Source organism: Diceros bicornis, chromosome 6 (genome assembly GCF_020826845.1).
Source record: "Diceros bicornis minor isolate mBicDic1 chromosome 6, mDicBic1.mat.cur, whole genome shotgun sequence".
Taxonomy (NCBI): Eukaryota; Metazoa; Chordata; class Mammalia; order Perissodactyla; family Rhinocerotidae; genus Diceros; species Diceros bicornis.
The window spans coordinates 34,562,464-34,576,733 of record NC_080745.1 but is presented as its reverse complement, the minus strand read 5'-3'; the positions used below and the strand labels follow the sequence as shown (position 1 = coordinate 34,576,733).

At 56.5% G+C, this 14,270-nt stretch overlaps 2 protein-coding genes across 2 annotated transcripts in view; both read left to right on the top strand.

The window, feature by feature from the left end:
- The window catches only part of LOC131407585 (cadherin-23-like), a 326,276-nt gene extending 325,520 nt beyond the window's left edge, over nt 1-756 (top strand). The window contains exons 34-35 of the mRNA XM_058544366.1: nt 444-497; nt 616-756. Coding sequence (XP_058400349.1) covers nt 444-497; nt 616-756 — 195 coding nt within the window. The remainder of the gene's footprint in view (nt 1-443; nt 498-615) is intronic.
- Nucleotides 757-3,355: 2,599 nt separating this feature from the next.
- LOC131407119 (cadherin-23) overlaps nt 3,356-14,270 on the top strand; it is a 74,511-nt gene continuing 63,596 nt past the window's right edge. The window contains exons 1-4 of the mRNA XM_058543238.1: nt 3,356-3,499; nt 4,573-4,701; nt 5,716-5,844; nt 6,608-6,835. Of these exons, the coding sequence (XP_058399221.1) occupies nt 3,452-3,499; nt 4,573-4,701; nt 5,716-5,844; nt 6,608-6,835 (534 nt within the window). The 5' untranslated portion in view covers nt 3,356-3,451. The remainder of the gene's footprint in view (nt 3,500-4,572; nt 4,702-5,715; nt 5,845-6,607; nt 6,836-14,270) is intronic.

Genomic DNA, 14,270 nt, shown 5'->3' with positions numbered 1-14,270 from the left:
GCAGGAGAGGTGGGAGAGGCAGGCGGGTGACCTCGGATTGGAGGTTGAAATGGGAGTGGGGAGGGTCCACTGGGGTAGCATCCTGCGGTGGTAATGAGAACATTTAACAATGGATTCAGCTTGGGCCCCAGCTAGTCAGGTACAAGGCCACCTGTACACCACATGGGGTGTCCAGCTCATCATCAGCCTCAGCTATGGCCACATTTTCACTCCCCACAAGCCCCTTTCACATTAGCCTAAAGGGATAGACCAACCCAGTGTCCAGGCTAAGAGCCAAATGCTGCTGCTTGGGGTTCACCCCACAGCTCCCTCGAGGAGCCTGGCTCCCGTAGCCCTGGTTGTGGCTTAGCTGTACCCAAAATCCCCTCCATCCACAGGGCCAGCCTGGGAGTGAGTGAGGCTATGAGCAGCAGTGAGCCCACACGGCCCCCTTGGCCCCCCAGGGGTCCCAGAGGGCAGCCAGTGAGCAGAGCCCTCGGATGATAGACAGTGGGCAGGTGCCCTGTGTCCGGCAGCTCCCAGCTGAGGCTCCTGGTCTTCCCGTCCAAAGGATCTGAGACTCAGAGCAGATAAGCGGGGCCCTCTCCCTGAGCCTCAGCATCTCCGTCTATAAAGTGGTTCCAGGTGCCCCTCACCCCTGTTGTCATGAGGAGTCCGGAATTTGAGGCCGAGTGGACCCTCAGAAGCATCAGGGATGCGCCCCCTGAGGCTGCTGAAGCCCCTCCCTGGACCAGGCAGCCCACTTCCTCTGCGTGAGCTGGCGAGAGCATCTTAGAGCACACCCTCCCACGTGGACCCCTGTATTTCCAGTCGCTTCACCCCCTTCCAGGAAGCAGGACCCTACCACTTTGCTCTGCCCTGGCTTCCTCTCAGAGGCTCCCTGGGGCTGCTGCCCCAGATACACCAGCCCTGTTAGCCCCAAACTTGTTGGAGGTGCTAGGGCGGAGGCAGGCTGAGGGGCCTTTTAAAGGTGCCACCATTTCCTTTGCAAGGCCGGAACCCCCAAACCACAGCTCACCTACACCTGACTCCTCCCGGCCCCAGCAGCCCCCATAGGCCCTGGGAGGGGTGGGGAAGCAGCAGGAAGGGGTGGGCTGGGTGGGGGGTGGCTCTGCTGCAAGAGCTCTTGAGTAACACCCTCAGGCCTTCGGGGGCTCGGGGGCGATTTTGACCATGAGGCCCTGGGTGGGGACACAGACCCTTATCTAATTCCCTAGACCTTGGCACCTGCCGTCTCTCCTCACCCACTGAGGCCGACTCCCCGCTCCTGGGAGCACCTCACAAACATCATTGTCATTATCATCAGAGTCGTAGTCACGGAGGGAGCACCTATTTTGTGCCAGGCTCTGGGCTGGGCTCAGGGAACAACAGGAAACTAAAGTCCAACACAGCCCCTGCCTTCACAAGCATAGGATATAGTGGGGGGAAAATACTGATCAAATTATCACACTGGGGCCAGCCCGGTGGCATAGTAGTTAAGTTCGCAAGCTGCACTTCGGCAGCCTGGGGTTCAAAAGTTAGGATCCCGGGCACGGATCTATGCACTGCTTATCAAGCCACGCTGTGGCAATGTCGCACATACAAAATAGGGGAAGATGGGCACAGATGTTAGCTCAGGGTTAATCTTCCTCAGCGAATAGAGGAAGATTGGCAACAGATGTTAGCTTAGGGCCAATATTCCTCACCAAAAAAAAAAAATTATCACACTAATAAATGTATGCCCCAAAAGAGCCTACAGTAAGATGTCAGGGAAATCAAGAAGGGCTTCCCTGAGGAAGTGATTCAAGCTGAGATCTCCAGAAAGCACTGGAGTTTACACAGCCAAGAGGGAAGAGCGTTTCAGGCAGAGGGAACAGCATGTGCAGAGGCCCTGTGGTGGGAGGAAGCGCAGAGAACCCAAACAAGGCCTTGACCCAAGTGAGAGAGTTTGGGGGGAATCAGATCACAGAGGCCTTGTTTGTTTTCACCTGGAGAACAGCGTGGTAGGTGTTATTATGCCCATTTCATAGGTGAGCAGACTGGGGCTCCAGAACTTCATGGAACTCCCTGACCAAAACTCACGGTGGGTGGGCAGAGTCTTGGCAAGTGAGATCCTGCCTGCCAGGCAGGAAGCAGGATGGGGACCGCTACCCACCAGTACTTTTTGTTTGCTCATTTGTTCCTCCCCGTGTCCTGGTGCTGTAGGTGTTCTCATTCCTACTTTCAGCTGAGGAAATGGAAAACCAGAGAGGTTGAAGAGCTTTTGCCAAGCGGCACAGCTAATAAGTGGTGAAGTTGGTCCTGCTGCTAGCTACCTAAAGATACGGGAGTGTGGCTAGGACCGAGAAGAGGGCAAACCTGATTAGAAGGGGGGATGAAATGGAACCTCCTCTGCAGCACGACGAGGTTCCGCAGGCTGGGTCCTGTGCACCCCGGGAGGCAGGTAGGCCTAGGAGCCCCGGAACCCCAGGTCTGGGGAAGGAAAGGATGGACCCGGCTTGGGGCGAGGCAGTGGGAAGAAGCCTGGCCTGGGATTCCTAAAACCTAGGCCTCCCCCAACCCCACCTGAGCCCCCTCGTCAGTGAACCGAAGGAGTGCCTGTGGCTCTGCCTCCTGGCCCGTGGCCATCCTTGGGCTTCAGGCTGCACCCCCAGCGGGGCCCTCTCTCTAGGCTGGCTATCCAGACCCTGCAGGAGAAGCCTGAGCTGCAGACACAAAACAACATGTTCTTTGCATGCAATTTGCATGTTCCCGGTTTTTACCTGGTAGTTGGAAATTCCCCTCCCTTCCCCATCTGCCCTCTCCTCCCTGGGACCACCAAGCTACCTCGTGGCCCCTCCTGCTACTAAGCCCTGTTTCCTCTAATCCAGAGGTGCAAACGACGATGCCTTCGGGCAATATCTGGCTGCCAAATGTGTCTTAGCTGGCCTGCACATAATTTTTTTCTTTAGTTTTCGTTAACCACCACCTAATTCCACATAAAAATCTGGATTCCTAGTTCCTCTTGAAAAACAGGAAGCTCTGCCACTGCCAAGCTGGCACTCCCTCATGGATCCGGAGCTGAGTGGCCTCCGTCCCCTTTAGCCAGGGCCCATGCCTTCCGTTCTCCCAATCCCACCACCTCTGAGTACCCCCAGGCCTCTTCCTGCTTCTGGCCCACAGCCATGTGTGTGCGGCTCTCCCCAACAGACTCCTAGAAGAAATGTACTCAGGGCCTCCGTGTAAAGTCAGCATTGGCCTAGGCGAGCTCTGAAAGCTTGCTGACATTCCACTGGAGGACCTGATGGACCCACGGTGGGGCCCTGGTGTTTGGGGCCAGGGAGGGGAAGGAGGCGCTAGGTCTCTGGCCGTGTTCCACGCCCCTGCCCAGGTCTACATCACTGTGCTGGACGAGAATGACAACAGCCCCCGGTTTGACTTCACCTCTGACTCAGTGGTCAGCGTGCCCGAGGACTGCCCCGTGGGCCAGCGCATGGCCACCGTCAAGGCCCAGGACCCCGATGCCAGCAGCAACGGGCAGGTAGGCACCAAGTGAAATAGCCCAGATCTGTCCTGTCAATAGGGGGCTCCCACAGCCCCTCAGTTGGAGGGGCCATCTGAGCCATCCCCATCACTGAGCAGGAAGCAGGGTCGTCCAGGCTCTGCCCAGCCCCGAGCAGGACTGCCCTGCCCTCACCCCAGCCTGCGGTCGGGGAAAGGGGGCAGAGCTGTGCAAGCTGTTGGCTCTGCCTGGGTGAAGTGAACACGGAGCCGGAAGGCCGGCCGCAGCTCAGCCCCCCACAGTGAACTGAAAGCAGAAGGGGTTCAGCTTTCCCGGTGACTCCTTTGTCACCTTATCCACAAACCACACAGCATCTCACCCTGTGGGCCAGTCAGCCCCACGCAGCCCCAGGTCCTGGAGAGGACACGCTCCTCCTCCCTCCTGGTTCTCGCCCCGTCCCACAGCAGGAAGAGCTCCCCACCGCTCCAGACAGCCCCAGAGCACAAGGGGGAGAGGGTGACAGCATGTCAGTCTTCGCACCACTTTGATCTGTCCTACGAGTTGGGTGGTATGTTTGAGGAGGTTTCCACCATTTAAAAAATGCTTGCACAGCTCTGGGGGCCAAGAGATGCTGGCTTTGGAGTTAGACGCATGTAGGTTCAGATCCTTGTTCTCTGGGGCACTTGCAGGCTGTGACCTTGGCCAGTTGTTCTACTTTTCTGAGCCTCCTCTCTGAGCTGAAGCGAACAGCTCCCTTTTGACAGGGTTTTCGTGAGGGCCAGACAGGATCCATGTAACCCCAGGGCGTGTCCCTGCTCCTGCCAGGAGCTCCAGGAGTGTCAGCCCCTCCCCACCCCCACCCTGGGAAACCTCAGTGTGGTGGGACTCACACCCGCCCTCTTGGTCCCTAGGCCAGTATGCTGATGCCCTGCTCTGCCTCGGTGGCCTTGCCACCCCCATTTTGAGGGACATACCACTGCTGCATAAAACACTCTCTTCTCAAACGCCCTTGCTGAGCAGAGGGCCCGGGTGCACAGGGGAGTGCCCCTTGGCCTGACTGGCCACCCGTCCTCCCCACTGCCTCGCCCCTCACCCTCTCTCTTCCCTAACAGGTGGTCTTCTCCTTGGCCTCTGGCAACATCGCCGGGGCCTTTGAGATCATCACCACCAACGACTCCATTGGCGAAGTGTTTGTGGCCAGGCCCCTGGACAGAGAAGAGCTGGACCACTACGTCCTCAAGGTGGGGACCAGCCCCCCTCAGGGTCACTGCTGACTATCCAGGAGAGAGCTCGGCCCATCGGCATGCTCTGGCGGTCAGCTTCCCTGCTGTCACCAAGTTCCATGGGGCAGGCAGCACGCCTCAGGGCCAAGAGCATGAGTGAGGCCCTCCTGGGAGAGGGCGTCCTGCGGGGGTCTCTGGACCCAGAGCAGGAAGCAGAGGAGGTGTGCGTCCCTGCTGTAAGAGCCGGGAGAGAAAGCCTGGTGGAGCGGAGAGAACCCTGACTCTTCCACAAACGCAGTGCAACCTTGGGCAAGTTGTTTACTCTGTCTGGGCCTCCGTTTCCCCTCCTGTGCAATGGGCAGAAAAACCTGGCCTACCTCTGCTGAGGTGAGAAGTAAGTGCGGGTGTGAGGAGTCACGAAGGCCACCATGATTGCTGAATTGCTGTGGCTGGCGTGTTTCCTGGGGGGGGTCTCTGGGGACCCCAGGGCTGTGCTTCTGCGGGGGCCTGAGCTCCTAGAGCACTTTCTGCTGCCCTGCAGGCATCCAGGAAGCATCAAGGCTCCTAGGGACAGGCTCAGGCTGTGGTTAGGACTCTAGCTGATTGATTATTCGAGGCTCTTTCTCTGCTTGCCAGAGACCAGATCCGACTGCGTGGAACAGAGGTCTTTGAAGCTAAAGACAGGGGCCCTGGGTCTGATCACAGGCCCAGAGTCACAGTCAGGGGCTGGCACAGCCCAGAATACAGTCGGGAGGCTGGGGGGTAGGATTAGGAGGTAAAGACTGAGCGCACCACAGTCAGATAGCAAAAGAGGGTCCCAAGTCAGACAAGAATTGGGCAACGATTGTTCGCAGCATGAGGCAGAAGGTGAAGGCCTTGGGGAGACCCTGGGGCTGACAGGCCCCCAGAGGCAGGAATGGGCCAGATTTCTGACCTCCCAGTCCTCCCACCAGGCAGACAGCCCTTTGGGACCCCATCTTCCTGACCCTTGCCCACCCTTCCACCCTGAGTCCAGTCATCCCTTCCTTACAGGTTGTGGCATCCGACCGTGGCACCCCTCCACGGAAGAAGGACCACCTCCTGCAGGTGACCATCCTGGACGTCAATGACAACCCGCCGGTGATTGAGAGCCCCTTTGGATACAATGTCAGCGTGAACGAGGTGAGGGCAGCCCGGGTGCCCGTACAGCCAGACGTCCAGGCCGACAGTGGGCGTGAGCCGACCATGAAGCACCATTTAAATGTCTGCCTGGCCCACTAGTCTCTCGGGTCTCAGGGATGGGGACGGTGACTCACTCGTTCATAATTATCTCCGTTACACCCAGGCTAGGGCCTGGACTGCAGTATCTTTTTGTGGTGGGCTGAAGAGGAGAGCGAAAGAAGAAAGTGGCCTTTCGCCACTAACAGGGAACCGAGTTTACCCTGGGAGAGCTACTTGTAAATAAAAGAACGCATTTATTATTCAGTCCTAAGACTGAGCCACTCCGGGAGAATTTTTCCCCCAGCACTGCTGAGTATCATGCCAGGCTGGACGTTTGTGATGGCAGGATGCGTAGGGGTTTAGAGGCCAGCAATTAGGCCAGCATCCCTCGACTCAGACCCTGGCTCTGCCACTGACTGGCTGTGTGACCTGCACACATTCCTTCCCTGCACCTCACTTTTCTCATCTGTAAATGGGGATGACACCAGTTCCTAATTCATGGAGGAGAGAGAGGATTTGATGAGTTAATGTGGACCCCAACATGTAGTAGGTGCCCAGAGAATGTTCGCCACCATCATCCTTATTCTCCTCATCACTGCTCCAGGGTAGACAGAGCAAAGCTTTCTGGAGGTCCAGGTGAAGCCGTTGGGCTCCCAGGAGCAGGTGCTAGACTTTGCCCCAAAGGCCTTGAATCTGAATGACCACTTTCCTGCTCTCCCCCCAGAACGTGGGCGGGGGTACTGCTGTGGTCCAGGTGAGAGCCACCGACCGTGACATCGGGATCAACAGCGTCCTGTCCTACTACATCACCGAGGGCAATGAGGACGTGACCTTCCGCATGGACCGCATTAGTGGTGAGATCGCCACGCGGCCTGCCCCGCCGGATCGCGAGCGCCAGAGCTTCTACCACCTGGTGGTCACCGTGGAGGACGAGGGCACCCCTACCCTGTCAGTGAGTGACGGGGCGGCCACGGGGAGGGAAGGGTGAATGAGGGGCAGCTCTGCCTTCTGTGTGAGGGGAACAAGACGGGCGGGAGTGGAATACCACACCATGGCTGAATCCTTGACAGCTCCTTTGTCAAACCTTTAGTCCGTGAAGTATTTCTGGAGGGCCTGTGTGTGCAAAGCTAGGGTGCTAGTTCACCCACGTCTGCAGCTACTCGGGGCCACTACTTAGCCCTCTTTGCTCGCACGGAGCAGCTCTATGGGATGGTACAGATTGAGCCTGTACCTCGGGGCCTGGCAAGCCCCCACTCCACTTGCCAAGCTGTATGTCTGCGGGGCCGTGCTAACCCATATGGTGATGTCTCTGCCAGATAGGAAAAGGTGCTCTCTGCCTCCCCGCCACATCATGTTGGTGTGACACGCTGTTGCAACATGTGAGGGTTGGAAGGGACTAAGGTCCGTGGTCTAGTCTGATGCTTGAATGGGCGGGGCTGTTGCCCAAGGCAATGTGCAAGGTTTGCAAGGTCAGAGGAGGAGGTGGGGGCCTGTGGGGCTGGATGGTGAGATGGTCAGGGGGTGATGGGCTGCCGTGGGAGCAGTTTGCAAGTTGAGAATGGAGAATTTGAAGTCAGGAGCACTGCGAGCTGGCTGCATGATTGTGAGCATGTCAGAACCTCTCAGAATATTGGTTTTGTCATCTGCAAAAGGGAGATAATATCTGCTTCGTAGGTGGTTTGGGGAATTGAATTAGCTCATGTCTGTGGAAGCGCTTGGTAAACCATGAGGAGGAGGATTGTATCAGGTATCCATTGTCAGAATAACGCCGCCTTACAAACCAAACCAGAGAGGCAGAAAACAACCGTTGACTTAGTTCCAATTCTGCAGGCTGGCCGTTTAGACCTGGCTTAGCTGGGTGGTTCTTCTGCTCTCCCCTGGGCTCCATGTGTGTGGGGAGGCAGCTGTGTGTCGGCTGGATGGCTGTGCTACTGGGGGTCAGCTGCCTATCCGCTAGGGTGATGGGGCAGCTGGCCACGTATCTCTCCTCTTCCAGAAGGGTGGTCCATGCTTGTTCACGTGGAGCTAGAAAGGGTCCAGGAGAGACAGCAGGAGCAGGCAGGGCCTCTTGAGGCCCAGGCTTGGAACTGGAACAAGATTACTTCTGCCACATTCTGTTGGTCAAAGCAGGTCACAAGACCAGCCCACGTTCACGATGTGAGGGAATAAACTCTGTCTTTTGAAGGAATGAGCTACAAAGTCACATTGCAAAGAGTGTGGATACAGGAAGGTGTAGAGCACTGGGGACATTTTTGTCATCTGTCTACCTAGGGACCCTGATTGTAAATGAAGCCTCAGCTCCATCCCTCTGCCCTCAACAGGTAACTCTGTTCAACCTCTCCCCTGTGGCAATGGCTCTGTGGACTGTGGGGTCAGAGCAGGTCTTGGCTGGGCTCTTCATCTGGAGTGTCTCTGGGGAGGGTGGTGGAATTGGGCCAGGAAGTGGGACTGGCTCTGGGCACCCCCTGGGCATCCTCCACCCTGTGGCTGCCCAGTGTCACCACTTATCACCTCAGCCCTTTGACCCGGTGGGCCAAACAGGGACATTTACAGGACACATATGACTAACTGAGTTGGGGATAGGGAGGGGTATCATTTATTGTGATGACATGGAGGGACTCAGTGTTGACATAACCCCTCCCTAACTGCATCTAGCTTCAGGATGAATCATCTTTTTGGTCATCTTTCCAATAGCATTTAGAGATGTGTTTGGCTACAAGTAATAGAAACTTAACTATGGAGTTATAAATAAATCTGAATGCATTTTTCTCACATAAAAATTCTGGAGAAAATTACAAAGGTTGATTTCGTGCTCAGTGATGTCAGAGCTAATGCTTCTTGGCCTTTCCCTCATGGCTGCAAGATGGCTACTATAGCTCCAGCCATCATTTCAGCATTCAAGGCAGGAAATGACAGAAAGACAAAGAACTATGCAAGCCACTTCTGCCCCTTTATCAGGAAAGCAAAAGGTTTTCCAGAACTACTCTTCAGAGTTCTGCTTACATCTCATTGGCCAGAAGAGGTTCCTGTGGGCACCCTAGCTGCAAGGGAGGTTGGACAAAATGAGGAAGAGGATTGTCAGGATTGGCTTATTACTTGGAGGCCAGATACATCACTGCATCAAACAGAAGCAAGGCTCTGTGGGTGAGGAAGAGGTGGAGAATAGATTTTGGGTGGGCAACAATAGCATTTGCCCTGCTGCTCTTCCTCATCCCGACCGAGGCTAGGGAACACACCACTCTCCCTCTCACTCCCTACTCTCCCCCGCACCCCACAGCCCTACAGTCTCCCAGGAAGGCAGTCGGTGAGACCCAGGACACTCTAAGACCCTGAGTTTTGGAGGCAACATCTGGCTTCCTTTTGGTCCCCAGAAGAAATGGGAATTGGAGAAATGAGAAATCACCCTAGCCACATTTAGCTACCCAGAAGGTCCCTGCAGAACTTGAGGCTGGTCCCCATGGCCAGAAAGAGTGACCATCTGTTGACCAGACCCTCTGTAGAGACCCAGTCTAGCCCAGTGGAGACCCATGAGCACTGCCTCCTCACACGGGTCCCTGACATCCTGGCCCTCCTTGAAGCAGATGTCAGCCTGTATCAGCCCCCTAGTAACAGTGTGGGAAGCTGGGTGGTGAGAAATGCAGTCTCCCTTTCTCTCCCGTCCTCATCCTGGTCATCACCAGCTCCAGTCCCAGAAAACACCTTCAGGATGACCAGGATCAGGGAGGGGGTTCCCTGAGGCCATCAGCAGGGGCCTATGGGTATGGCTCCTGGGCTGTAATACCATAATATAGACAAGCAGCATCCAAGTACCAACTGGAAAAAGATTCATAGGAGAAAAATTTTAAGTCAAAAAGAATCTATGCAATTTTTTTTTTCTGCTTCTTCGGATTGGGAAAAGGTCTCTTATTTGATTTTGTTAGGAGACACCGCAGTGAAGAGCTGCCGTGACCACAGGAGCATGGTTGAGAACCAACACTAGACTGTATTTGTTTGTCCATCCGTCCATTCATTCATTTATTCAGCCAGTGTCCCGCGAATGCCCACTGTGTCCAGGCACCAGAGATACAGAGATGAAGGCACTGGGGTCCCTGCCACGATGCAATGCAGCTGAGTAAGGGAGGCATTGAGGACATCCGTGTGCGGGGTCCAGGGCAGATGGGACACTGAGGAGCACTGAGAAGGGCTTGGGGAAGGCTTCCTGGAGGAGGTGACACTTGCGCTGTCTTGTCAGACAGGCACAGTTAGTACAGAAAGGGAGGAAAGCATTTTCTGGACCCGGGGATCAGCCTGAACAAAGGCCTAAGAGCAAGTGATAATCAGGGCTGGGATGGGAGAGCCGCAGGTAGCTCAGGCCCATGGCAGCATTCAGAGCTGAGAGCAGGGCTCTCTCTATGACTCTTCCCCTCGACATTCTGTCTGAGGCAGGCCCCGAGGGCTGGCCCCACTACTTTCTCAAGTGCCCCCTCCTCTGCCTCCTGGCCCAGCTAAGCCAGGGTGGGGCTGGAGCAGAAGCTGGCAAGCTAGGGCCCTGCAGGCAGGGCCCAGCCGTGATTGGCATTTGCCTCCAAGGAGCCATGGACCCTTGAAGATTTGCTTCCGCTGACCAGACTGTCACCTCTGAACAGGGAACCCCCCAAGATCATGAGTGCCCCCAAGCACAAAACTGAGGGCCAAGCCAGAGGTGACCAGAGGGGGCCTCTTCTCTACTATTGGGCAGATTGCACTGGATGGGTATTCGAGCAAGTAGGATCGTTCCAACCCCTCCTGGACCAGCCAGAGCCCTGAGCAGCACCAGATTGGTCATCCTGAGGTCCCGAGAAAGGTCACCATGGTCTAATGGGGATGATGAGGGTGGGTGCCACCCCGCACATATCCGTCCAGAGACGCCCAGCAGACAGACCCACACGCTGTCCTCTTCTTCCCACCTGCAGGCATCTGCCTGGTTTAAGCCAGCCCTGGCTGGCACAGGACCAACCTTCCTGTAAGACAAGGGCAAGTAAGAGTCATTCATTCAACGCCAAACACATGCCAGGCCTGTGCTGGAGGCTAGGAAGTCAGAAATGAATTGGGCACGGTTCTGCCCTGAAGGAGCCTATAGTCTAGCGGGGCAAATGGACATGTAACAGAGAGTTGACACTCTGTGATGTGATAGGGTGCTAGGAGCTCAGAGCCAGGAGCTCCTAGCATCATTTGCATCCGTGTCTTAAAGGATGAGGCTCTCTGAACAGAGGACATGAGATTCGGCTCCCAAGATCCTCCCAAAAACCAAGAGAAATCCTATATCTGAGCCTTCCCATCTCTTATATTCTCCCTGGGCCGCCCTCCCTGCAGTTTCCTCAGAGCCGGACATCCCTGCAAACAGCCTAGGCCGTCCCCACCCAGCTCTCAGCCCCATATCACCTGGAGCTCAGAACAGCTGTGCTGCAAGGGGCATCAGGGCCAGCCCCAGCCTGTCACACAATGGTGTGCCACCCAACCGGGGGGGTCATTGTACAGCCTCAGCCCTCTGGCTAGCTCCAGGCCACAGGCAGGCAGGCCAGGCTTGGGGGAAGGGTCTAAGTGGCTGTCAGGGAGGCCCCTGCAAGGGGAAGGGCTGGGCCCAGGGAGGAAGGACGGAAGGCCACTGGGAGGTCAGGAGCTGAGCCCCAGCCACAGAGGCACCTTGGCAGGGGGATGGAGAGAGGGAGGGCCTGACCGCGGCCTCCCTGCCATGCGAATCACAGCCAGCAGGTTAGACAGTCCCGGGTAACCAGCCCTGGCTTCTCAGGCTGGCGGGGACCTGCAGAAGTCACCTGTCCAGGCAGGACAGAAAATCTCCCACCACCCGCTTCTGGTTCAAGAGTCACCAGCAATCGCCCCATGAAAGCCTGTGAGCTGGGGACACTGCTCTTGGCAGCTCACCTCATATCCTTAGGGCCAAGGGCTCTTCTGTTTATTCAACTTGGACCTGCTGCTCTTTGTGAAGCCTGCTTCCCCTGGCTCCAGCTCGGGAAACCCCCGCCCGGCCCCTTCCCTGTGCTGCACACCAAGTACGCCAGCTTCTCTGGCCCAGCGTGATTAAATTCAGACTCTTCCCTTAGCCCTGCTTCTGGAGGGAGGTTCTGCAGCTGCTCAAATGCCACACAGGCAACTGGCTCAGTTCCTCCAAGAGACCCGGGGACTCTGTGGTCAGCTGAGACTTTCTCCCTTCCCCATCCCCTGCTGCAAGCAAGTGGGGTGCATGGGCCGCCATGCCTACCAGGAGTCCTGTGGCTTCAGGGTTGCCAGGCAGAAAGGGCAGTGGCAAGAACTCATGTGAAAGGCATGGAGCCGTGGGCTTTCGGGCACAGGTTCATCTCCAAGGGCCCTGGTGTGTACTGAGAGCAAGTCCAAGTCCTGGCCTATAATGCCACTCAATTCAGTGAAGAGGAAGGAGCACAGAACCTGGGAAGCAGGAGACCCAGGCTGTAGTCCCAGTTCCACATTCACCTGTTGTGACAAGACACGAACCTTTTGGAACCTCAGTTTCCCTATGCATTAAATGGGGTCAATAAAGCGTCCCAAGGTGTTTTGAGGGAGGGAGGAATCAAAGAAGTAGTAACACATGTGAAAGTGGTTTGGCAAGCGCAGAGTATTATAACAGAAAAGGCAAAAGATAGGGCACACATACCGCCACTTCCCTATCTTGTCCCCACGGCAGACATTGCTAGCCACTCTCAGCGCTTTCTCATTGAGTTCTATTGATACTTGAGAATCTCTCTCAATGTATATTCCAGGAAGCCATGCCAATGGAGCAGAATTGCAAAACAAAATGACACCTCTGCCTCCTGGCCTGCACAAGCTCAGGGCATTATCACTGTTGAGATCCCACCAGGCCCAGAGGAAGCTGCTAGGAACTAGAGCTGGTGGGAGGTCAGAGGTGGCCCTGCCAGTTGTGAGTGGTCCAGAGAACAGAACCCTGGCATCCTGCTTCAGCCCACCCCAGTGACTATGACTGTCATCTGTGCAACCAGGTCCGTGAGGCAGGCTGTTGTTGGACCCCTGCCCTCCTGGAACTCACAGAAGAGTTAGGGAGACACAGCGTCATGCAGGCCCGAGAGGTGACAGTGCAAAGCAGGGTACAGTGAATGTCAGGTGAAGGGGCCAGACAGTCAGTGCTCTCTGTGGGCTAGGACAGACACTCGGCTGGGCTGTGAGTGTCTGCTTCTCAAGAGGTATCTGCAGCCAGCATCCTGGCTGGCAACCCTAGGTCCTCTCTCTGCCCGTTGCCGTTCCCTTGGGGTTCCCTGAGCAAATCTTAGCCCCGAGCACAGTCAGGCCAGCCGTGGAGTGCTCTAGCGGACACTCAGGAAGGCCTCTTCCATGAGGCAAGACTACAGTGCCCAAGCTGGGGTGGAGGGTGACAGGACCTCTGCAGCCCCCAGCCCCACCACGTCCTCCCGAGGCCCCCCACCCCAAAGCACTCCCTGAAGAAGGCAACTGTCAGTCCCTCTGCCCCAGGCTGCTGCGTGTAGGAGGGAGCTCTGGCCAGGCAGGAGTGAGTGCAGCCCCAGGGTCGGGCTTTTGAGAAGCAGGTCCTGGGGTTCCTGCACGCCTACCCCCAGTGCCTATCACCACAGACCCCCCCAGGCAGGGCCAGTGTGACCCCACAGCAGCCTCTCCAGTGGCCTCCGTACATGTTTTCAGGGAGTGTCAATTCTGTTGCCCTTGCCTCCTCCTTGGAGAGAATCAAGACAGCAGGTCTTTATTAAATGAGAATGTCCGGAGATGGGTTACCCAGCCATAGTTCCTGATTGATCTCTCAACATGAATTACTGCCTAAAAGCACAGATTTCCCTCTCAGGACTTCAGATAGTGCCATGACCCATGAGCCTCCCACCTCGGTCCCACCCTGCCTAGCAGCCAACTTCCTGGATGCTCTAGGCTCCTCCTGGCCCCCTTGAAGGCAGACCCCATGTTCCTGCTCCCCTACTCTGTTCCATGCACCCTAGTCCACAGGTGCTGAGCCAGGGCCCATAGGGACCAGCCACCACGGCTGGCATCTCTAGAGGTACCACCACCCCAGGGCGAGCATGGAGGGCTACTCTGGCACCCTGCCCCTCCCCAGGAGCAGCAGGGAGGGCGCCCTCAGAGCCGCTGGGGGCGGGGCATGTGGTCATGGATGAAGATGGAGCCTGGAGCTCAAAGTAAATTTCACTGAAAACAGGAAACCACGAGGCTGAGATGCGTTCACTTGTGAGGGTCCAGAGAAGAAGAGCTGGAGGCAGTGCAGGAGGAAGCTGGGGAGGAAGTGTGGTGGCTTTCTGCTCTAGGGCCTCCTCCTCCTTACACACAGCAACAGCCGGGCCTGGGGTCTGGCCGCCAAATTCTTAGAAGTTGTCTCTCCTCGAGGTCAGAAGCTGAGGGCT